Source organism: Talpa occidentalis, unplaced genomic scaffold (assembly GCF_014898055.3).
Source record: "Talpa occidentalis isolate TD23 unplaced genomic scaffold, MPIMG_talOcc4v2.1 talOcc4.11, whole genome shotgun sequence".
Lineage (NCBI taxonomy): Eukaryota > Metazoa > Chordata > Mammalia > Eulipotyphla > Talpidae > Talpa > Talpa occidentalis.
In genome coordinates this window covers 88,249,831-88,274,831 of record NW_023601104.1, presented here as the reverse complement: position 1 = coordinate 88,274,831, position 25,001 = coordinate 88,249,831, and the positions used below count along the sequence as shown (strand labels likewise).

The 25,001-nt window shown below is 37.2% G+C and overlaps 1 protein-coding gene across 6 annotated transcripts in view; it reads left to right on the top strand.

The window, feature by feature from the left end:
- NRXN3 (neurexin 3) overlaps nt 1-25,001 on the top strand; it is a 1,487,041-nt gene that overhangs the window by 1,310,986 nt on the left and 151,054 nt on the right. For all 6 annotated transcript variants that reach the window (XM_054691893.1, XM_054691888.1, XM_054691889.1 and 3 more), the window contains one exon: nt 22,665-22,754. In XM_054691893.1, coding sequence (XP_054547868.1) covers nt 22,665-22,754 — 90 coding nt within the window. The remainder of the gene's footprint in view (nt 1-22,664; nt 22,755-25,001) is intronic.

The window sequence follows — 25,001 nt, the reverse complement described above, 5'->3', positions numbered from 1 at the left end:
AAAGCCTCTGATTGCTGTCTTGACACAATGCCGGGGTGGGCACCAGGGAGGGGAGGTGAAAGGTTATATCTGAACATCAGGAATTAATTTTAGCCACAGCTCTGGGCCCCCCTCAGAGGCTGGGTTGACTGGAATTGTTAGAAACCCTGTCCATTGTGAGTAGGTGGCTGGTAGTGTCTTCAAGGCAGTTAGAACCTGAACATGGAACAACTGGACTTTTTGGGTCAGAGCCAGGCTCCTGGGAAATGAAGAATAAGTAGCAAGGAAGTATAGGTGCCACCTTCCCATGGCACAGAACAGGTCTTGATGTGCTCCTTTCTTTCTTGACATTGCCCAGTAGCTCATTTGAAGGGCTGTCGTCAGACCCCCCTTTCTGAGTCAATAAAATGCCCTTTGCATTTCACTTTATGCATAAAACATCTTATGCCTAAGTCCTGGTCGACCACCCAGCTCAGAACATGAAAAGCTTTGTCAGTGGCTTTGTTCTACTATACTCTTTATATTTGAATGTGCCAAATGCCACAAGAACTTGCCATTATAAGGGGTTGAAAGTGAAAACATGGAGCTGGTACTTATTGAAGCTGAAAGTGACTTCATGTCCATTATTCCTTGTGAGTCTCCCTCCATCCTGCAGGGGCATGGGCTTGGTATTATTACTACTATGATAGTGTCTATAGTAAGATTGCATTATTGAAGCTCTGAGAGGCTAAACAACTTATTCAGGATCATGCGACTTAAAAGGTGGAGTAACATTCCTCTCCTATGCCTCAGATTGCAACACCTTAAATATCCAGTCCATTTTCCTATTTCTCAGAGTCATGATTTTATTAATGCTGACCTTAGGTTTTTAGGGATTTTATTTTTCCATCAAAAAGATTCTGAAATAAAAATCCAACCCAGACTAGTTCAGTGAGTAGGCTTTCTCAACCTTGGCTCCACTGATATTTGGGGCAGGATAATTCTTTGTTGTGAGGCTGTCCTGTGCACTGTAATGTGTATAGCAGGATCCCAGGCTTCCATCCCCAAGATGCCAGTAACATGTCTCCATGTCAGATGGCTCAGGATTGCAACATCAGCTTCTCCCCATTGAAAGAAAAACCTCTGACATACTTGATTTCAAGCGCTTTTTGTCCTTCCATACTTTAGGCACAGTACACAGGGCTATAAGATTTTTTTTTTTTTGTCCACATCTCGTTTGAGATTATTGAGACTTTGTAGGGTTAAAATGTCTACATGCTTGATGTGATGCTGAAATTTCTCAGGTCTTAGGTATTCATTAATTCCTAGCCAGGAGGTTTTCTTCTTTCTGTCTTTGCCTGCAAACACTTGAGGCATTGCCAGATTTGAAGACACATTAAAACAAGCCCCATCTACCTGCTCATTCATCCGTTCAAGACTAGCATTACTTTCAGTTTCAGTTCAAATGGGGGAAAAAAACATAGATAGTGAAGTCCTGCAATGGGAATATGAAGTATAAATACAATCAAGAGCAAAAGCCATATTTGAACATGCTTTCAAGGCTGCAGGGATGTAAGAGCAACTGGAGAGAGGCTCACTTAATGTGTTTGAACATTGCTAGGTACATTTTAAAATGATCTTATAAGTAACTTCTTCAAACAATCGGTCACAGATGTCACAATCAAACTGGTGCCTGCTTAATACTTGCACTGATAAATAGTCTTCTTTCCAATTTGTTAGGAATGAATTAGGAATCACAAGTAGACGAGTTTCTATTTCCAAGGGACTTCCAACTTGATGGGGTTAGTTTTTGGTGAAAAAATGTTTAAAAAATCTTTTATATATATAATGAAATGGTGTTTTTTAACTTGGCTGAAAATGAGATTTTTCTGAGACCATTTAATAACCTTTGGTGGACAGGTCCCAGTTCCAGGTGATCTAATTTAAATCAGTCTGGGGTGTGGTCCCAGCATCACCTGGGATCTTGTTAAAGATGCAGAGTCTTGGGCCTCACTCAGACCTGCATTTTTAACAAGATCCCACAGTGATTTGTATGCACTGGTGATTTGTGACAAGAACTGGTGCAAGCATTAGTTATTTCTGAAAAGCTCCAAAGGCAATTCTACGGGCAGTTAGTTTTGAGAATCACTGGTAGTTAGAAGGCTAAAAGAATATATCCCTTTTTCTTTTTCCAGAGTGACTTGCCAGTTTGGTAGCCACTGGGCACATCACACTTTCAATGTGACTGGTTAACCAAAGTCCTGAAGGTTTATTTTCATTGTACATTATGACCTGAGAGATTCAGAACTAGTTTTTTCTTTCACTCCTCAGGCCAGCATCTGTGGCTGATAACTGGTGTTGGCCAGTAAAGGACTAAAATATCTGTTATTTCCTGTTATCTGTTTTATAGAATGTAATTCTTCATTGACATCATTAATAAAACAATAGACATTTACCTTCAGATACATTCTGAACTCATCTAGTGTATTTAACACTACACAATCACTGTAATAATAACTCCACCTAATTTATGGAGTGGTTGTTCCAGAGATGGAGAAAATGGTAGATGCCACCACTTCTAAAACTCATCCAGGTCATGATGGCTCCTCTTGGGGGAGCGATTTTTACATACTCCCCACTTGAAGTACAACAGCTTAGTTAGCCTTGGTATGCCCCCTTGAGCTCAATGTTTTATTTCCATTTCAAAGAGATCTTGGGGCCTTTCCTGGCTCATAGGGTAAATCGAATGTGATAGAGCAACCCAAGACCACCTGAGTGGGACACCCCAGTATCTAGTCACCCTCTGCCCTTCCATAGATTCCCTTGGACACCCTGGAGTACTTGCATGCTTTGGAAATTATGATTTTAGCCTAAATCTTGCTAATTTATAATTTTTCTTTTTAAAAAAACATTTATTTATGTATGCATATGAGAACTAGGGTGTGCCCCAGAGGTGTGGGGGTGAGGGGATTCACCAGAGACAGAGTGGGGAGTAGACAGGTGGAGCTACTGAAATACACTGCTGAGGGGAGCAGGGGGCGAGACAGGAGAGTTCTGCTGTGGCATGTGGGTCAGCTCCCTGGACTGGGATTGAACTAGTGCTGCAGCGGCTGCTGATAGCTTCAGAGTGCTGAGAGCCCCCCTCACCTTTTATAATTTTTCTCTTGTGCTAAAGTTTGGCTTCCTGCCTAGAAGACAGCAGGTCCCTGGACACTGGTGATAGCTGCCTTCATCTGCATCGGTGGCCAGACCTTTGGGACTCGGGCAGCCTTCTTCCTTTCCTGATTGCATTTTACCTTCTAGCATGTGTCTGACCAGACAGGAAGCCCTCCATTAGATGAAAGTCTCCTTTGCTGTTTAATGGTCTTTCTGGGTGGATGGCAGTGGGGGTGGGGGTGGGGGTTCTTAGTATGTTTTTTCCTTTAATTTTTGTTTTATCAGGCAAACTGCCTTTCTCTCTGTGAATTTCCAAACACAAGATAAATAACCTGTATCTTACAAGTTAAATACAATTACTGCTATCAAACCTAGTGCCTTTCTCTCCCTGTAAATGTCTCTTATAAGCTGATAAGCATTTCAAAGCAAAAGATAGACTTCTGGGTAAGGTTAAGATTAAATATAACCTCCCAGAAGACAAAAAAAAAGCACAAGAATGTGTGATTATATATTTATGCATATTTCCATCCATATATACATGTCATCATCCAATGGTAGGGAAGAACATATGGTAGAGAGGAAGAGGAAACCCATGGACACATAGCACTTGTCTGAGATATTAAGCCACTCACAAATCAAGGTTCTTTTTAAAATAAATAACATACAAAGAAACTTGTTATCATGATAAATAGTTACATTGGAAAATATGGTCACGATTCAAGTTAACTGAAGACATTTTTTACACAGAATTTTTGTGAACAGGGCAGTGCTTTGGGTCAAAAGCGTTGTTGAGCAAAACAATAATTTTGCTAGTTACTTTTGTACAGACTTCATAAGATATAAAACTTAGTCCTGGGCCCTGCTTTATTTAGTTTTTTCTCATTTTAGTAGATAACCCTGGGGCTTAAAAGGGGAAGTGGACTTTTACCAATTGAAAATCACATAATTATTTTTTTAACCACGTTAAGTATTATACATATTATAGACTAGGGACTTAGTGAAATAAATAATATGAAATTTGAGGGTCACTTCTAGACATAATTTAGCTAAGGGTGTAAGGAAAAGAATTTCTTAATTGCTATGGATTGTGAGTTTATTTATATTAAACAAAATCTATGGAAGAGTACTTTCAAGATTAAAAATACAGCAGTCATATTTTATGATTTTAAAGTTATATCCATTTTAGAGATATGGACAAATTAAAAGCATTTCGCTCTGTGTGAGGCATCTGTAATAACTCAATTTTTTCTAAATTAAAATAATTATCAAATATTACATAATTTCAAAACTAAGCTAAGTGAATTATAAGTTTTTTTTTATCCTTTCCCCCCATCTCCCCACCCTCATGGAGAAGCTCCATGAGATAGAAAATAGAAATTATGGCTGCCAGAATTTGTCTTTAATTATCACAATCTAGAATTATTAGCCTGCTCTAAAATACAATCACCCTGTACTATTTTCTTTCTGCCCAGAATTTCATGAGCATCCATTGCCCTAACACCCATACAGGAGCACAGATTTATTGATGAGAAAAGTTTTCAGCTTTCACTCTCTCCAAATTAAGTTTTACACAAAGTTGCAGGGACCTTCTAGTTATTTAAAGTCTAAAAAAGAACATTTAGAGAACATTTAGCTTCTTAGAGAAAGGTGGCACATAAATATCCAATAATAATAATATATATCCACATACAATATGTCATTTATAATTCTATAAAGCACAGAGGGTAATGAAAGGCGCTCTAAACTGTACATCACTCAATCGATTATAATCATATTGCAGCTCATCTCAAAGAGATAAAAATCTTCCACTCCTCTAAAATCCCTGTCAATACCCCAGCAGACTGAAGAAGGGGGAGGTGGGTCAGAGAAGGAAGGAGAAAATGAGTCAAGGACAAAGAAGCACTTTTAATCTTCAGTCATAAAGTTAAAGTGGATTGGATTTGCTCCCAGTGATATTTACAGTTTGCTCCATGAGATGCAATTCTTTTCACTTGGAACTTTTTCACCTGTTACCTTTATGAGCCCACAGTCAGTCCCTGATTCTGTGTGTTGGCTTGGATGGAGGGGGTTGTCAAAAGCCAATGTTTAATATGTAGAATTGCATAAGAATACTTAAGAACACTTAAGAGGAAAATGACAGCTCAAACCAAATGCTTAAGGTTATATCAAAGCAAGTGATGGAAATGAGTGAAAAATCGGCCAGAAAAAAAATGTATTTCATACTTTAAAACCATGCAAACAGTTTTAAAGTCTATTTAATAAATGGCATTGCCTTTTATGTACAAAAAAGCTATTGTTAATCCCCCACCTTCCTTAGTGGAGTGGGTTTAATGGAGTGATCTTAGGCATATGCTTGTTCACCAGCCAACACATATTTATTCAACATCTGCTTTACCTGTGAATCCATGCTAGGTGATAGGGTTATAGAGGGAAATAAAGCACAATACCTGCCCTCAAGGATCTCATGCTCTCATTCAGTGGAGGCCCGGATTCAGTCACAGACTTAGTACCTCATGGAGCCTGACGAACAGAGAGAAGTGGTGTGAAATGTAATTTGGGATGTCGCCTTGATTCTCTAGGACAATGTGAATAAACTCAGCTTTCCTACCTGTACAGACCCAAGCTTAAACTGTAATATGACAACCTATGCCTTTCCCACTGAGGGTGTTAATTGGCAGGCATTATTCATTCATTATCTAACGCAGTTAATGTTCCCAGTGGTTGGAGAGAGAAGTAGTTATTCATCTCCCTCTTCTACAAATGAATAAACCAAGGATCAGAGAAGTTGAACACACTGGTTGTATCACAGAGTCAGAAAGTGTCAACACTGGTTTTCCACACATATTTGCTTTTCCCCAGACCCTTGTCTGTTACCCCACTTCTGTTTCCCAGGAGTCTGTATTGTATACAAAACTCAAATGCATTTGGTTGGCAGATATAAATTCACATGTAAATTTACTATTGTTTCCCACATCCCAATGCATGCAGTACACTCTGTAATCACAATATTAAACATTTACTAGAAATATGCTCCTGCCTGATTCACAATTGCCAGCCTCATGTTTAATTAAACTGGATTTGTTTTCATTTTAATCACATTATAGAAATGTGGTTTTCTCCGAGTTCAATGGTGAAATCTTCATTCTAAATGCCTACAATTGTCTCACAGCTGTGCATCCTGGAGAGGGAAGAGGATGGCTATATTACAGCTTCTCCTTGCAAAAACAATTTTAGGGGAATAACATTAATTAAAAATAAGTAATACTGATACAGTACTTATTCAGTTCCAAGGTCAAGATGATCACATTGAATCCTCTTCACAGTGTCCTGGAAAGGGTTCATTATTATTCCCATTTTAGAGGTGAGAAAACCGAGTTTCAGAGGGATAAATATATTCTCCAGTATCAAACAACTAGCAGGTGACAGGACCAACCTGAATATGAATGTAGGCGTGGATACCCTGATGCTTTTATTTAGAGAAACTTCTTCTCTAAAAGGACAAATAATTAATGCCGCCAGCTTTGCAAGCCACAAGGTCTTTGCCATAGTGGTTTAACCCTGCTGTCAAACTGCTGAAACAACCATGGCAGTACATAAGCAGATCGATGTGATTATGTTCTAATTTTACTTGATCACACAAATGCAATCTGGTGATGAGCCAGATGTGCCCCTTGGTTGTATGGGGGCGGGGCGGGGGAGAGAGCCCACTAACTTAGGTCATATATATTTTGAAACCTATCACTCTGTTGTTATTAATCTATTAGCTTTATTTGTGGATTGTCTGATTTCTGCTTAGAACAAGACAATCTCTAAGTGGATGAGTTAAATCCCCAGAGAATACAGAGAATAGAGCTGCTTTGTAGAGTAGCATCCACCCATAGGAAAGCTTAATTCAGAATATAGAAACATATGCAGGACCAGGGGTCCACTTCCCTGTATTACACAAACATACAACACCTGGGCATACACTGCTTTCCTAACTGAACACTAAAGACAGATTAAATTCTCTTTATTTATGTTATTCCATACATTGTTTAAAACAAGATTTGAAAATTGCAATCAGAAAGCATTATTATTTCTTTAGCTCTGTTATCATCACTTAGTAACTATAAGTTGTGTTGAGCCACATATACTTTTCTCCCTCTTTCCTGAGGGAAGTTGCATATTTTTCTTTTGCATTCAGGAATTTTTATGAACAACTGGCTTGACTCCTCCATAGCCTTTCTTCCCGATGGTGCCCACTGGCTCTTTAGCATTAACCTATCCCCTTCCATTGCCAAATTTTATTTTTAAATTCTATTATTTTTTTATTACAGTAACGTTGGTCTACAACAACATACGTGGCTCAGAGTTATAGGATCACCCCTCTCTAAATGTGTACCAAAACACCAGACTTACCACCAAGGGCCATTGTCCTCCATCACAGCCCATGGCCCTACTCCCCCCCACACACACACACTTTGCTCCCCATATACATACCCTCCTCATCTGGTAGCCTTGATTCTACAGTCAGATTTTTTGGGTTTGTGTAGTTGGTTTTTGCCTGTTCTTTTGTTTTACTTCTCTGTATTCCATGAGTGAAATCATCCAGTATTTGTCTTTCTCCTTTTAACTTATTTCATCTTTTAAGTTCCAAATGTATTCACCTCATCTTCTTGGCATTGACTTTCCCCAACCTGCTGATGAGAGCTTCCTGGTTGAGCTTCTGTTCCACTTCCAGCCATTCATCTACTCTCCTTAGATGTGATACAAGCTACCTCCTGCTGTTGAGCTTCAGAGATTATTGATTCTGTTCTTCTCTATATAATATGAATTGAACAAGAACCAGGTTGGCATTGTACAGGTGTATTTATATGCATAAGCATGTACAGGTTTAAAATAAAGGGGTCCCTTTATATTTTATTAACCTCATTGTTGGCCATCATAAAATTATCAGTCAAAAAAATAAGAAGCATAAAATACTAGATCTTGTTTACTTAAACTCAAGCAAGTAGTAACAATTTTGTTAATCCTCCTATTTCTTTCTGTGTATATATGTGAATCAAAGGGACATATAGTAAGTGCTCAATGAATGCTAACCTTCACAACTCTATTGAGATTTTTGGAGAGTTCTTTTGATTATATTGTCTACATGCCCATAATAATATACATGAAGGGAAAGAGCATCCTTTACAATTATTAAGTCTACTTGACTTTATTTCAGAGGCAATAAGAAAGTATAAATAATTTTATGAATAACTTTTAAAATTGTATGGGGCCAACCTCCCTGGTGGTGCAAGGGGTTAAACAACTGTGACGCTGCCCACAGCCTCTGTAGCATGAGTTTGATGCTCACTTGGGCAGGGAGCTACCCACATGGCACAGCAGACCTCTCCTGTCTCACCCGCTGCCTCCCTCAGCAGTGCATTTCAGTCAGTCTGCTTGTTCTGTTCCTCACTCTGTCTCTGGTGAATCCTCTCACCACCCACACCTTTGGCCTGTACCCCAGTTCTTATATGCATAAATAAATAAATGTTAAAAAAAATAAAATTTTACTGGGAAATTGGCCATTGTTGAACCAATTAAATCTGATTTTATTAAAATATTGTACTTGGGTGAGATGATTCTCTGTAGATCTCAAGGGCTGTGTATCCCAATTTATTTAGAAAAACATACAAGAGAAGGAGAGCATTTAGGTATCCACTAAAGTTAAAAAAGAAACAACTAAATATAAAAGTAAATCTAATATTGTCTCAAATAGCCAAGGTTTAGAAATAGTTGTTACTTCATTTTAAAAACCTGTATAAAATGCCTGTGAGAAGCTGACCATTTCAAATATAAACGGAATTTATATAAGTGAAGTACAAATCGAAATAGAACCAAAATGCTTTTAGACTTTCAAAATGAATAGTTGAATGTTTTTCACTGAATTTTCTGTGTGGTGAAGTAGGAGCTGGGCCTCCAGGAGAGGTAAAACTGCAAGAAGTACATGGAAAGGAATAGATTGTTCTCAGGGAGCAATTGAGATCTCCTCCAGGAGATAAACCAAGTGAAATCTAATAGTCCTGCTTCATTTTGTGACTTTTCCCTGCTATGACCTCAGAGAATTTTGAGCTCCAAGTAGGTCCATAAAGGGAATTTTGAAATGCTCTTAATAGATCTGCTCTTGAAATAAGTCAACTGAACTGTTCAAGGTGCTATGCCAACACATTGACTCAAGAGTTCTGACCAACCTTGATCCCTGACCTTTAGGACACTTCTCTAGAACCAAATTCATCTGCAGTCCCTGCTCCCAGTTTAGCTTCCTAGAGGTCTGGTTGAAAAGCAGTAGTAGTTGCAGATGTCATCAACCAAATCACAGGCCAGAACATAAGTGAACTTTTCAACCAGAGAATCCAGCCCATTTTGTGGCTGCATAATTATATAGCTGTACATTCTGTCAGATGAGTTGCTTTAATTTTTCTAGTGAAATAGAACCTTCAATGTTAACGTATTTTCTGCCTCTTTCTTCTGGTTTTGATTTCTTGATTTGTGTTACTTCTTCCAATGCAGCTACTGAGAACAAACTGTTGACTAATGGGCTCAAAGTTTGAGCAACATTTGTGTGCCTTCAAATCTCACTGTCTTTTCAAAGTGTAGTGCCAGCTGAGATCCTGATTGACACAGCCAACCTTTAGGGTCAGAATCAACCCTAGTATCTGCATTCCTTTGTAACAGAAACCTTTCAAATTCTCTAGAAGTATGTTAAACAACCATTTCTATAAAATCTCTGTGCTAGGAACTGAATTATAGGGATTGCACTATTGTTCATCAGGATATGTTTAAATCCAGCAGGATAAGGAGGAAATCTAAATGTTTCTCTACAAGTTACTCTACAAGTCTGCAAGAGAGTCTCTGTCTACATTCTCTTATCTGGATCACACTCAGATGTAAATATTGGAAAGAGCAAATGTGGTAAATCTTTGAACAGTCCTTGTTTTGACTAGATGAAAAAGTCCAATCCCTGTTCAGAAGTCTAAACACTTATAAGGATTCCAATGTAATTTTTTTAAATAAGCCACCATCCCTGATAATCAGACATGAAAAAATAAAACCAAGAAAACTGCATGCTCTTTTCTTACCTGTCTCCTCTCTTGTCCTAATTATACCTTATACTTAGTAATGTTCTAAGTGCTTTTTGACAAGACAGCATTGGTACATCAATAGGTGCTGCATGAACTTGAGCAGACAAATCGAGTCACTCAAAACCTTCTTTTAATCTCTTGAATCATTATTGCAAAGATAAAAGCAGGTTTCTGAAAGAGTAAAATTCAAAGGAACCTAGCAATTAGAATGTGAAAGTACTAGGTCATCTGGTCCATTTCCCTGGTTGGTTCAGAAATTTCGATACCATGTGGACTACTCTAATTTGACTAGTGTAATTTGATGTGTTACAGATGATAGTTTGCCTTTCTTTCACCAAGAGTGGAAATTTCTCTGATTTCTCCTCTTTGGCTTTTATAAAAAAAAAATTATTCAACTCCATTATTATTAGGGATGTCATTTGAAATTATTCTGAGTCATTTCTTTTAATCCTGGATATATATTTCTTGCAGATATCTAGGAGATATATCATATTGCAAGGCACAAGGTTCTATGGAGGATGTGCAAAAGCATTCTTTTCTTTAAGATATTTCTAAAATCCTTTTCTGTATAGGATACACACATATCAATAGTTATATATATGAAATACTGCATTTGTCACAGCACAAATTATTTTACTTAGATTCAAAATATCATACATATATTTAGCCTTATTCATCAAAGAGTCAAGATTTAACAGTATGTATTTGATGTCATATTAAATGGCTCAAGGAAGAAAAACCATTAATATCTATGTCTCAAATTTGTAGGTTTTCAGAGATTATACCAATCTTAGTAATTATCTTAATCTTTGATGTTAATAATTTAAGAACTTGTTGGAGTCAGGACTCTGGCCTCTGCAGGGACAATAATCATCAATTTCATGAAGATTCTTGAGCATTTCAGATGTGTTACTGTCCAATGGTCATTGTGCAATGAGGACAGGATTATGGAAGTAGAATGGTATAAAAATCAAAAAACAAAATCATGCCTGAAAAAACTGTCATTTGGTGCAGGAGAGTGGAGTCTAAGTACCAGGTAAATATTTAAAATATGTGGATAATTTTACAAAATCATTGTCTACTTTATTCAAAGTGTAAAAAAATGTTCTAATTAAAAATTTATTCTGGTATTCCACTTACAGTGTGAATGAATATTTGAATCATGGGATAAATCATGATCTAATTCTAAGTATTCTAATTATTATGTGTTATTTGAATTGTTGGCTACATCATTTAGCAATTTAACAACAATTTAGACATTTAACAACTCTTCCTCACTAGAAAATTTTTATCATTTTTGGCTGCTGTTCTCTAGATTCAAACTACCATTCACATGCTAATATGATTTTGATACCAGCTATTAAGTCTTAGGAAAATTACTTCAAACTCTTCTCAGTGAGTTTATAAAGGTTGCCTTTTACTAATCCATAAATTTTAAAAGGAGTTGAAAAGGCAATACCTGATTTTTAAGCCAAGGTTGCAAGGTAGGGATTTTTTTTTTTGAGGGGGGGGGGTTGGTCTTTAATGTTTTGCTTTGGCTTTGTTTTTGTTATTTTGTATGAGTGGGGTGTGTGGTGGGGAATATCTTTCTATTCTAAGTCTAGTAAGGATACTCAGAACCAATGATTATTCATACCTGCAAGGACAATTTGGTTTTAGAAGGTTGGGGTTGAGGTTGGGAAGGCAGTGTTTGCTCAGGAAAAGAGAAGGCAATTTGCTGTGGGCTCCCCTTGGAATCATGTAAGGAGTAGGAAATCTAATAATGAGACGGGATTCTGTGCCAAACCATCTTATCAGTAAGTCCAGTCTGTTCTTCCTATCAACCTTCTGTGACCCTTAATATGAGCAGTCATGGAAGAGGTCAGGTAAGTATTGGCTCAACTCTTTACTGGTTCTATACCTTGTCACCTATACATAGAGACAGTCCCTAGTATCCTTTTTTTTTTTTTTTAAAGATTTATTTATTTATTTATTTATTTATACAAGAACCGGGTACAGGCCAGATGTGAGGGAGGGTGAGAGGATTCACCAGACAGAGCAGGGAACAGAACAGGCAGACTGACTGAAATACACTGCTGAAGGGAGCAGCGGGTGAGACAGGAGAGGTCTGCCCTGCCATGTGGGACCCTTGCCAGCCGGCCAGGATCTAACCAGCACTGCAGAAGCTGCGGAAAGCTTCACAGCTTCACAGCGCTCAACCACCTGGGCCACCAGGGGAAGCCCCAACCCCTAGTATTCTTCGTTCCTCCCACTAATTTAAGTCTAGAACTGGGATCAGAGAAGCATCAGATCCTGCCCTGTCCCAGTTTCCTAAGCTTTGACTTTTTCCGCTCCCCTCAGAAGCTGTCCATTGAATTCCTTCCATTCATTTTTATTATTCTCTCTCTTTAGGTTGAGGAAGACTAAGGATAGGTAACAGGCTGCATCTCCCTTTCTCCATTCTTGGACCTATAGGTTATTATTGCACAAGCACCTTTGACTCCACAGAAAATGGCTGAGCGCCCATCCCCCCACCTTCTGTTGGGTCCTGATGGAAACCCTCAGAGGAGCACATGCTTCATTCTTCCAGTCTCATCTTTCAATCCTTCCTGGATTTCCCAGCTTCCTGCTGTATCATTGAGTGCTTGCTCCATACCTTCTCCAAAAGCCTATTGATTGGCTAGAGTTTCTGTGTAATATGTAGGTGTTTTTCTACCCCAGGCTGGTTCTGATGGAGTTGGGTAAACTTTATGGCCCCACTCAGGGCTGAATCTCAGCTGAACTAGTTAAGACAGTGTCCAAGTACTCTTGGATACCTGGATTTTCTTTTTTGCAGTTTCTCATCTTGCAGGATGTTAGACTGGCTTCTTTATATGGCAGTTTTGTACTGCAGCAGCCAGAGAAGGTGTATAAGGGCTGTTCAAACCTCTGCTTACATCATATTTGCTAATAAAGCTCAGAGACAGTCCAGAATCAAGGGATAGGAAAATAAACTCACCCTGCAATTCAAGGAGAGGCAAAGCCCCATGGCCAAGTGACCTGGATGTAGTTATTTTGCAATTTAACACACTCGCTAAGAGCTAAAGGCTCTAGCTGCCATAATTAAATGAAATTGCTCTTTAAATTTTCTCCCTCTTAACCCTAAATTCCAGTCTCAAAGCAAAGCTGAGAGACTCGTGATTTTCCCTGAAGAATTATCCCTTTTATCTTCTTTAGGACATGATTTATTTTATTTTATTTTATTAAGATTTATTTATTTATTTATACAAGCACTGGGTACAATCAGAAGCGCGGGAGGGTGAGAGAATTTACCAGAGCCAGAGCGGGGAGCAGAACAGGCAGATTGACGAAATACACTGCTGAGGGGAGCAGCGGGAGTGGCAGGAGAGGTCTACGCGCCATGTGGGACCCTTGCCAGCAGCCGGGGATGGAACCGGTGCTGCACAGGCTGCAGGCAGCTTCGCAGCCCAGCACTCAACCGCTGGGCCACCGGAGAGGCTCTAGGACATGAAATTTTTAAAGCAATCTTGAGTCTTCCTGCCATATCACATGGACATTTTTTAGTAATCTCTTTGTTTTGACTTAAATTGAGTTAATTACTTACTAATACATTAATGTTTATCATTTAATTTTTAAAACTATTTTATATTCCCTCTTGATGCTTTCAAATACTTTTTCTGTCTTGTGTTGGATATTTATAATGTATCAGTGTTATTTCAGTTGTATAGGATATATAGTCTCCTTTTTTTTTTTTTTTTTACAAAGGTAGTTATGTCATAAGGTAGTTAACATACCTTAACAAAGGTATGTTATGTTTTTTTAACAAAGGCAGTTATGTTTTATAACATAAAAGATCAGCCCCCATGCTGATCTATACTTTTTTTCTAGACATTTTCTCTGAGCTCAGTGCACTGTTGTTTATCATTATCTTTTGTTTATAGCCAGATTTGAGGCCAGGATGCAATTCTCACAAACAAATCAATTTGAATTAATTTGCCAAGTAGAGTTAATGAGGCATTGTATGAATTCAAGACAGACTACCACTACTGCATTCCCTAGGGTTATTTTTTTCACTGGGAAAATTTTAATTCTTCTACCCCATTGCAGTAGTGTATACTTGACCTTTGAATCTTATACTAAATGATGTGTGGCTACCAAATGGTTTATTTTTTGAAAAGCCTCACAAATGCCATGCTACATAACAAACAGAAGCATAAATAATTCTTTACTTAATACTTTTGTGGGGGGAGATAGTTTAAAGCTCTACAACTCACTGATCTTTCCTACATCAGAAGTCATATTTCTAGTGATGATCTATGTGAAAATTTGAGAAATGTTAAAATAGGGGAAATAAATTTCATAGATGATCTTTGAGATCCCCTAAACTTTAAAATTGTAGGATCCTTCCCTCAAAATATAAACTTTAAGTTATAATTAACTCTATTCCCAGAAACTGCTTTTTAATCATAAAACACACAAAAAATTTCCTTGAGAGTGACGGGGAATCAAGCGCCACCTCTTACATAGAGTTTCAAAGATTTTGTAGACATTTTAAATTTACTACATAATCCTCCTATTCTGTAAATTTTTCAGGATCTGAAATGAGTGCACAAAATATATGCTTATCAAATCTGCATATGTTAAGAAGTGAAGAAAGGCATTTCCTACAACAAACAAAAAGACCTCAAGTTAAGCATTTTCTTATCAGGTCGAAATGCTGTTATGAGACCAAATGGAATAAATTTAATGGGAAGTAATTAAAGTCCTTCTTGGAAATTATTTAAAAAAAAATGTATTGCGTGAATGCAAGAGGGCCCAAGTTTTGGGGAAGCTATTTAATTGGAAACTGTTTTGGGCTTTAGTTGGAAACTAGTCCTAAGTGACTACACTGTCATGTGCTTGTTTGGACCTGTTGTAAATTAGTGTATTAAACAGGTCAAGGGTGGGTAATACCTAGTATTTTTGGATCCCTTTGGATCTCTTAGGAATAATATATTCACTTGTAAGCATGAGAGTCAAGATTGAGCTAGAAAACCTATGATTTACAGACACCAGAATTCCCATTGGATCTAAACAGAGGATTAATAGAGGTTAAGTTTTATGGCCTCAGAGATGCTGATACTGATGTGACTTTCCTCTTCAAGAGGATGAAATGTCCCCATTTGTTGACCACTGAAATTGGGCTCTCAAATCTCCCATCTACCCTTTGTATGTTTGGCGATCCCAAGAAGGTGGACATGCATGGATCATGGAGAAGAATAACTCCGTCACTTTTGCCAACAAGGAGGAAATAAATGATAATAAGAAATACACAGGGGTGGGGGTGGAAGTAATCTTAAGGCAATCATTTGTCAAATGTCCAAAGACCAAACCTTAAGTCTTTACATTGAAAAGGAAATTTGAAAAGATTGACACTAAAGATGGTGTGGTGAGTGATTTTTGTTAATTAGTCATTAGTCTTCATTTTCTTTAACTCTTTGGAATTAGGTACTGTTATAACAATGACAGCATGATAATAAATAATATATTGAGCACTTATTGTGGGCCACACAGTATAGTAAGTACTTTAAATGTATTTCTTCACTTAATTCTCATACCAACACTATATTGCAGCTATTATTATAATCCTCATTTTATATATGAAGTTTAAAGACACACAGAGATGTGTGTGTGTGTGTTTGTGTGTGTGTGTATACTTTTACCAGATAGAAGTCAGACAAAATACAAATCCTGAACTTGACTAGTCTTGGTTAAGTGCATATTTTGGAATAATTATAGAAAGACAAAAGTAACAACATTTGAGGAAGAAAAGCAAATTTTATAGTCAGTTTATGTTTGTTAATTTATAGCATGCCATTTTTGAAAGTGACTCTTCATATATTAGCTAGACTTAGAATACTAAAAAAAATTTTATTGGAAACTACTTGAAAATACTCCCTTCAACTATAAAAGCAAATAAAGATTTTGCAATCAACCTGACCTTATTTTATTAATCTTTCTGAGATTGAAAATATAATTGATAGATGAGGATAAGTGAGAAGAAACTCCATGCAAAATGAGTTTCAGGAAGAGAGTTGAGAATGGCCTCAAAAGCAGAGGAAGAAGAACTGGCAATATATGCTCTCATTCTTGCATCAGGTAATTAGTGTGTAGTGTAAAAGCACTTCAGTAGAAATGGCACTCAGGGTGAGATTGGGGATGTGAAAGAGAAGTCCAATGTTAGCATGTTTGCACACAAATTCATCTCAGTCAGGCATGCCAAAGGTCAAGGAATAAGGATATGCTCACTTGGATAAGTGGCATAGAGCATCTGGGTTACATGGTAGGATACCCCATCACCATGCCCTGGCCTATCAGGCTCTATAGATGAGGATCTGTAGAACCACATCAGGATCTATAGATCAAGACCAAAAGTGTTCTGGAAGGTTCTGGCCAAATATTTCCCCACCTGAAACACACACACACACACACACACACACACATTCCCTTTCACTGCTTATTGGGAGGAAGATCTTCCATCTTGGCACGTTTGTCTGTGTTAGGGAATATCTTGAGCATTAACATTGATGATAGAATCTTTTCATTCTCAGCCTCTTCTGACTCCCCATGAGCTAAGTCCTTGCATGGATTATTCCACTGAATTTGTATGAAACCTGGCAATACAGGTGTCACTATTTTCATATTTTATTCATTTGTTTTTGAAATAATAAAGAAATTAAGGCTCATATAGATCAAGTTGTCCAAGCTCATAAAACTGGTAAATATCTGAAATAGGGTTTCATGTGTAGCCTGTGTGACTTCCCAACCAGTGCTCTTTTCACTCCTGTTTGAGCCATATTTGCTTAACTAGCTCAACTCCTGTAGCCTGGGTATGATGGATCGATACAGTGTTTTTAATATAGGAAAGAAAATGATATTTTTCTGTCCATGTATATTTTCCATTTCTGAACAAATCCAGAAGACCTGAGGCAGTGAACCTCATAAGTCAGCATCTGCCTGTGTAACCCAAGCTGCTTTACAGGAATAAACATCTCATTTCAGAAAGGTGACTCATGGATTCACTTATGTGAGTCTGGAAAAAAAAAAAAAAAAAACACCTTACTTAATAATGCCCTTCTGCTCTAGGTCTATTAATTAACTTCCCCTAGCCGATCAGTTTTCTACTCCAGGAGATTCATTTCTTTACCTTGGCACAGTAAAAGGCCAAGGCTCACAACATACAAACAGTTCTTTTTTCTTCAGCCTCAAAGGTGTTTTGTGAGGACTAACGAGATGATGCTTATAATTACATTTTGAGCTCCTTGGTCAAAAGGCACTTTATAAATACAAGATATTAGTTCTTTGTTGAGGCCCATCCATCACTTACAAGTGGCTAAACAGTTTAGGTGCCCTTGAACAGCACAGCAACTCCTCCTATTCTGACTCTAAGAAAGTTCATCTGGGTCAACGCCAGGAATAAGACCAGAGCTGAGCCCAGGGAGTTTCCCTGTTTCTTTTTGTTAGTGTCTTATATTTGCTTTGAAACTCTCCAAGTGATCTTTGGGGAGAGAGACATTTTAAGAACCTCCAAAATTCCCCACTACTCCAGTGTACCCATATCGATTTTCTTTTGCCTCTGGCTCTAATACGTAGTACTCATTCTTTGACTGTTCATTAGACCCACAGTCTCATTTTTTAGTGTCAGCAAAGCAATAAAGAAAATTTTTCCTTCCTTTATTCCAGGACTCAAAACAAAATGCAAAAATACCTCTGGCATTAATTTTCCACAGATGATTATTGTTCTGTATTCCTATTAGCATGTCCACGTGGTTGATAAAATTTCAGGTGGTATTAATAGTCTACCTGCAAGAAAGCATTTTCAGCCAGACTGGTGCAAATTGCCAGAATCTTTAAGCCACTTGTCCTCAAGTTTGCAGCAGTATATCATCATTACCTGTGGCTGGACCAAGAAATCACATTTGTCAATGCCTGAATTGCTCTTTTGCTTTCAGTGGTTTTAGAAACCCACTTTGTTTGGAAAATGGGGTTAGCGGAGTATATTTTAGAAGATACAGAAATATAAAAAGCAACATCTAGGAGACTTGGGGAATATTTAGGATGTTTTGTTTTCCATGGTCAGTTGATCATTGCAAGAAAACCTTTATGGGACCAATTGTGATATGGGTATCTTTTGAATGAAGGCCTGATGAGTAGACTGTGGGATGTGTGTTTCCTTTGTCACCTTTGTATCATATATATAATAACTGTTTGAAAAAACTGAATGTTTCTTTTTTTTTTTAAAGATTTATTTTATTTATGCATATAAGAACTGGGGTACAGGCCAGAGGTGTGGAGGATGAGAGGATTCACCAGAGACAGAGTGGGGAACAGAACAGGCAGATTGACTGAAATACACTGCTGAGGGGAGCAGCAGGCAAGTCAGAAGAGGTCTGCTGCACCATGTGGGTCTCCTCCCTAGCTGGGGATTGAACACATGCTACAGTGGCTTCAGAGGCTACAGATAGCTTCATAGGCTGCGTCTTAACCCCTTACACCACCAGGGAGGCCCCAAAAAGACTGAATCCTTCTTATATCTTAGGTTTTGTTCATGGCCTCATTCTTATTATCCTATATCAAGTCCTATGATGAATTGGCATGGGGAAACTGAGGCTAAGTCACTTGCCAAGGTCACACAGCTAGTAAATGGTAAAGCCAGGTTTGTCTCCAAAGTCCATAGTCGTAACTCCTATGCTGTACTGATTATAGCTTTAAGTATAACTTCTAATGAATAAGAACAGTTGAACCAATAAAGCATAAAAATGATATTGTAAAAGTTATTTTCTATGCTATGCTGGAGTCCTTTGGATCTTCTAGTTCTTCAATTGAAAGAATTTTTACTCCATTAGAACCATCAAAAATTTCAAATCCTCATTGTAAAGAGGGACTAGTGTTCTGGGGAACTATTAAAAGATCCACCTGCCTTCTTTGTCATATATACTTTCCTCTGTTCTCTGATTCTCTTCTCCTAAAATGCATTTACCCCCCATTAGGAGATATGGGTATTTCTGCGTAAAGGTTGGAGCTATGTGTATGAACCAGTTAGGCCTTAATAATTTTATCTCAGAGTATTTTACTCTTTATAACCTTATAATTCAACAGTGCATCTTGTATATGTCTCCAGGAGCTGCAATACTCAATAATTGAACCAATAGTAAAAATGTAACTGATCACAGGATGTCAATTTTATAAAAATGACAATCCATAATCAAAAATGGATAGGATTACACACACACACATACACACACACACACAACTTTAAGAATAAAATATGACTGATATTTTTTCCAAAACTCAGTTCCATGTGAGTGTCAAATTCATATAAGTAATTTAAAATCTGCCTATTTGAAGATCTAAGTAATTTAAAATCTGCCAATTCATAGATTTCTCGTGTGCTTGAGAACTGCAGTCATTACTGTTTTGGGGGTCTAAGTGGTAATATGCATATGCCTCTTTTTTACGGCATTACTATTCACAAGACCATTCTCTCTTGAGGATAACATCCCTTTCTGTTGAAGATTGATTTCACTCTTTGTTTAAATTTTCATATGGTTATTATATGAAATGTACAACTGAATGTTATTGAGGGGTTATCATGAATGTATATGAATTTGCCAAGGTTTGCTCAGCTTTCATAGCAGTCTCTGTATGAATTCTTATATTGAGAAGGTTGTTTGCTATTCAGTCAGTCTAGCAAATAAGGCTCGGGGCCAATGAACTCATTCTCATGCACATGTTTCTAAAATCGTTCTCACTAATGTTTGAGATAAATTAAAATAAAAACCAACAAGAATATGAAAAGAGACTAAGAACAGTGTTAATGTGGCAATTTAAACCAGTGTGGTTTTCCAAATGACCTTTCATCTTTCACAACTTTTAACAGAGCCAGATACCGTCAATCTGGTGTGGAAAACTAAAAACTTTTTCTAAATGTCTTTAAAGCTGAGGTGGAGAAGAATGACTCATTCTCACTTTCTGAAGGGTCTAAGGTTGAGTCATGGCTATGCGGTCCTCCCAAGTTATCACTTCATGATCATGCAGAGTAGTTTCCTCTTTTTTTAACCTGTACCATGTGCCGAAATGATTTTCTGTGGGCCTGTATGTTGCAAATGGAGTGGAAAGACTTGGAGGATGTTTAGGAAGATCAAGAGCCCTGTGTCTTTGTGGAAATAAATCAATATACTTCATAGTTCCTTAATTTTGTTCACTTAGAATTTTGGAATTTTGGAACTTTCTGGAAATTTGGAAATTTAGGTACTCTTGATGCTTGCTTTGCATATTACCAGGCGTATTTAGCTTTATAATTGTTACTGACTTCACTAATCCATTTCACAGGGAATAAAATAGGTCATTGCTATATTTAATGTTATAGCCAACAATGACATTTACAGACCACCCAAAACAATAGAATATATTTTTCAAGGTGAATTTGGCACAACCCACTGCCATTTCACATTTCATAGCCTGTTGTGATGAAAAGGTGAGAAGGGTAAAAGCTTATGAAGGTGAATAACATTCCTTTTAATACCTGTCTCCTCTAGGGTAGTATTAAGAGGTATAGGTTCTTTTCATAGAAGTGCATACTGCTTTTCTATGCGAGAATTGACTCAAATTTATTTTACATTCATAGAATTCTGAGTACCCTACCTACCAGAAAGATTATTATAAAGATCTTTAATCAGTAGCTAAATTAATAGGTAAAACCAACTTCTTTCACATTGGGCTTATTGGACTTACCTTTTTATTTGGTCTCCTTTCTGTACCCTCCTTCTTTTGGTTCTGTGAGATGTTATGCTTTCAGAAAAACTAAACAATATTCTGCAATCCCAAATTGTTAATTATTCTTTTCATTGATTGCACTTTCTCCTTTGCTATGCTAACATATTTTCTGCAATCCAGTTAGGGCCCTGTAGTTGCCTCTTTCATGAAATTTGTTGGGTTTTTGTATGGCTAGTTGGTTGATTGGTTTGGTTTTGTTTTATTCCCGAACAGTGAAGACAAATGGTCAGTTTCCTAGAATAATTGGTTCAAAGGATAAATCACTGGGGAATCTTGGAAACTTCTTGCAATATTACTACCGCTTTCCCATCAATGACCCTCACAGAAGACAGGTTCTAGTTCAGTCACATATGGAATCTTCTGTGTCAATAATAATTCCTATATAGAGATGGCACTAAGACTGAGATGCTTAGTGCAAGCTTTTATTCACTTGCTATATTTAATCCCAATGTCCTTCCTGACCTTTAGTCTTATTTTTAAATGGTTTCCAAGCCAGCTTTATGAGAGTTTGGTTTCATTTTTAATGTTGGTGATTTGGAATGGGATTCCCTAAGTTTCAATATGGGACTGTAAGTCAAATGTATTGATAGTATATTAGATTTCAGTAGTTTCTGCTTGATCACAGTGAACAGTTCCCAAATCATGGTTCTATTATTTTGTGATTTTGAAGCATATCCATTATATCTTTACAACACCACTCTCCTCCAAGTCTGTCCTAATTAAAGAAATCATACAGGGGTGGTAACTATAGTTATACTGATGAAGGGGGACGATAAGCAGTTAAAAGCATTATGTTTGAGGTTTGAAACAAGATATTTTATGCGTGAAAGGAGTATCCCTAACAAGCTTACTGGATGGGTGCTTTTTCATGAAGCACCTCTAATGGAGCAAGATCAAGAATGAACTATAACATCTGCATCTATTTATAGTAATAAAGTCTAGGTACTTGAATGTCTGCAAATGTTACATCGCTATACTTACAGTGATATATGTGAGTTGATATTTATAGCTATTTACTTTGAGTTTTCTCATTTTTTAAAATCTGGAACAAACGTGGACAAAGAGATAGAGATACAAAGAATCATCTGTAATATCCTAACTATCGAACCTATTGGGATGCCAGGGCATCGAAGCTTAAATTGTCTTTGTTGGTTTCCCTCTGCCAGAATGTAGAACAAGTGCAAATGCTCAAGAGGAGAATAAAGAAGAACATGGTCTCATGCTTCTGATAGGGTAGCATGAAAGTGGATCATGCATGAATGAGGCACTCAGGGTCACCTACCACCTTATGAGACTGGTCTGCCAGGTGAATTACTCATCGTCAAGGAGAGTGTTGTGCCTCAATTGACCCAATTAAGATGTGGTTGAAGTGAGATGGTGAATAGTGAAGACAAAATCATTTCCATGCAATACCAAGTCTCCTACTGATCCCCACCCCATATTTTAAAATGTGATGGAGAACCCCATAGCTAAGTCCAACCTGACCTCAAACCTATCATTCAAGGGCAGAATGACTTCGACTCCACCTCTACTAAAGATAAATTGATATCTCTCTCTAAAAACTTCATAAAAACACACCAAAAACCTAGGATGTTTTTTATTGACTTATTGACTTTTCAGATTGTTCTTTAAGCTGTTTTTTAAACTTTTAAGGCAACACTGATAATGAACGCTTCCAAATGGTAAAACAGAAAATCCCCTTCAAATATAACCGGCCCGTAGAAGAGTGGCTGCAGGAAAAAGGTAACCGTCGTTAAAACTTTCATTTTAAAATCATTTGATTCTAAACCCTCATTTTTAAAGCCTGCAAATAAATGTTCCTTAAATGATAATCGCCTGCTGCATAAATGACTGTTTTAATTTTCATTATAATTTGTGTCAGCTTCCACCTGCCATATGTTGATAAATCATGCTATAATACATTGCCATTAAAATACAGTTAAAGGGACTAACATCTAACTTGCTATCAGCATGACAACCACAAACAAGAAATTCCAGGAACCTCTAAAAAAGAAATGTATTATGGCAATTTAACCACTGCATGACATTATTTGTTAATTTGTTTTAAATTACCTCTTATACCAAAGCTTTCTAAAGAAATTTCAAAAGCACTTTTAAAACTCACATCTTGAGGCTGTTTTGGCTTTACCATCTGTAGTGTATGGGTAACAGAAAAAAATCTTAGATCAATTCTTGTAACGTAAACTTCTTAAAACAAATGTTATATGGGGAGCGATGTTTTCTAACATTTGTTTTTAAACAAAGAATGAGAAAGATGCATTTTGCCTTTAGATTCAAACTTCCATAGGCAAAAGTATTTCCTCGGAGGTTAATTGTGTTCTCGTTGCTGACCTAAACTTAAAAAGAAACTATTTTTACACTTTGGTTGCCTGATACCCCTGTGTATTTGGTATTTATGCAACAAAAGTGTAAGAGGTTAAGACAATGAGTTGGAGAAGGAAAGGCTCATGAAAGGCAAAACAGCAGTTTCTAATTGCTCCAGAAAATAACCACTTTGTTAATAAAAGAGGGCAGCGGTTATACCCCGTGTTGGAATTTTCTGTGTGGCTTCTATCTGTTAATTCTTGTCTTTCAATGAAGAATTTTTTTCTTTCTTTGAGAAGTTATTTATTCTGTTCTTTCCTGAGCCAGTATGAACTACTCTTGTCTCAAACCTTAAGCCACAAGAGCTGCATCTTGTGTGGAAAATGGAAATAAGTTAGATTCCTAAAATCTATAGAGATGGGAAATAAATCAGGACTGTTAGTTAGTGTCCAAGTCAAAAAGCAAAGGACTGCTACAGCTTTAATGGAGTGAAACCATTAAGACCTTTAACACGGAAAATCCTCACTGAGTCTTAACTGTTTGCCCTGTTTTTAATGTATGTGGTCTAATTAAAAAATAAATTAAGAATAACTCTAAAAAGCAAATAATTTTGTTTAGTAATCAACAGCTCATAAAGTCCCTTTAACATTAAAGATGATGATTGCCTCACTTTTTAAAAAGGAAAAGAAAACTTAGATGCATGTCCGAATCTCATGTGCCTGAGAGAACTTTTTTGTTTTTTTTCAATTTTCTGTTAATAATATTTTATTTTACTCCATTGCCTTTTGAAGTCTAAGTTTAATAGCATGCCAGGCATTTTCATTTGTATAAACCATTATAAAGTTATTAATAGGCTTCTAGTTTTCCTTCTGATAGTGTTGTTATGGGCCAGCTTTTGTGTGGAAGGATGAGTGGTTGGGATTGGGATGGGGTGGTGCAGAAGGGATGGAAAAGACCTAGCTTCTAAGTCAAATATGTGTATGATTATATATGCGTATAATATTGAAAAGAATAATTCATCAACTGGAGTTTCTCTCTTCTTCATTATTTTAACTTAAATTCCCTTTTTGAAAAACCAGTTGGTGAGTAACATCTATTCATTCTATTGCTTTACCCCTTCCTCTGTCTAGCTAATTTTTTTCCTTCAAAAGGAATAGAAAATATCCACCAAAAGACCTTGTAGAGACAGCAAGTTTTAAAAAGGTAAAGACAGAAGCTTCTCTAGGCATATGGATTAATGTATTAGGAAGTGCTGGGATGCCTCTTTGGAGTTACTTTTGTCATTGGGGAAGAGATCTGGGTCACAGCATTCTCCAGTCTCTTTTCTGGTTCTGTCTACTATTGACTGACTTTCTGCCCTGAAACAATCCACTTAACCTCTTTATATCTCAGATTTCCCATCTGAGGGGAGAGGAATAGAACTGCCTATTCCCCAAGGCTGTTCTGAGGTTTAATTAATTAGTCATTGTGCAACACTGGCTAGAGACGTGCAAAGATTTAATTTAAGCAGTATGTGAATTTGATGCCCAAATGAGGTAGCAATTAATGACTTTCAAGAAGATGGACACCTAAGTCAATCACCTGCAAATCCTGTAGTGGTGTTATAACCGCATTTTATATTACTGATGACAGAGCAATTCTCAGTTTGGGAAATAATTCTAAAAA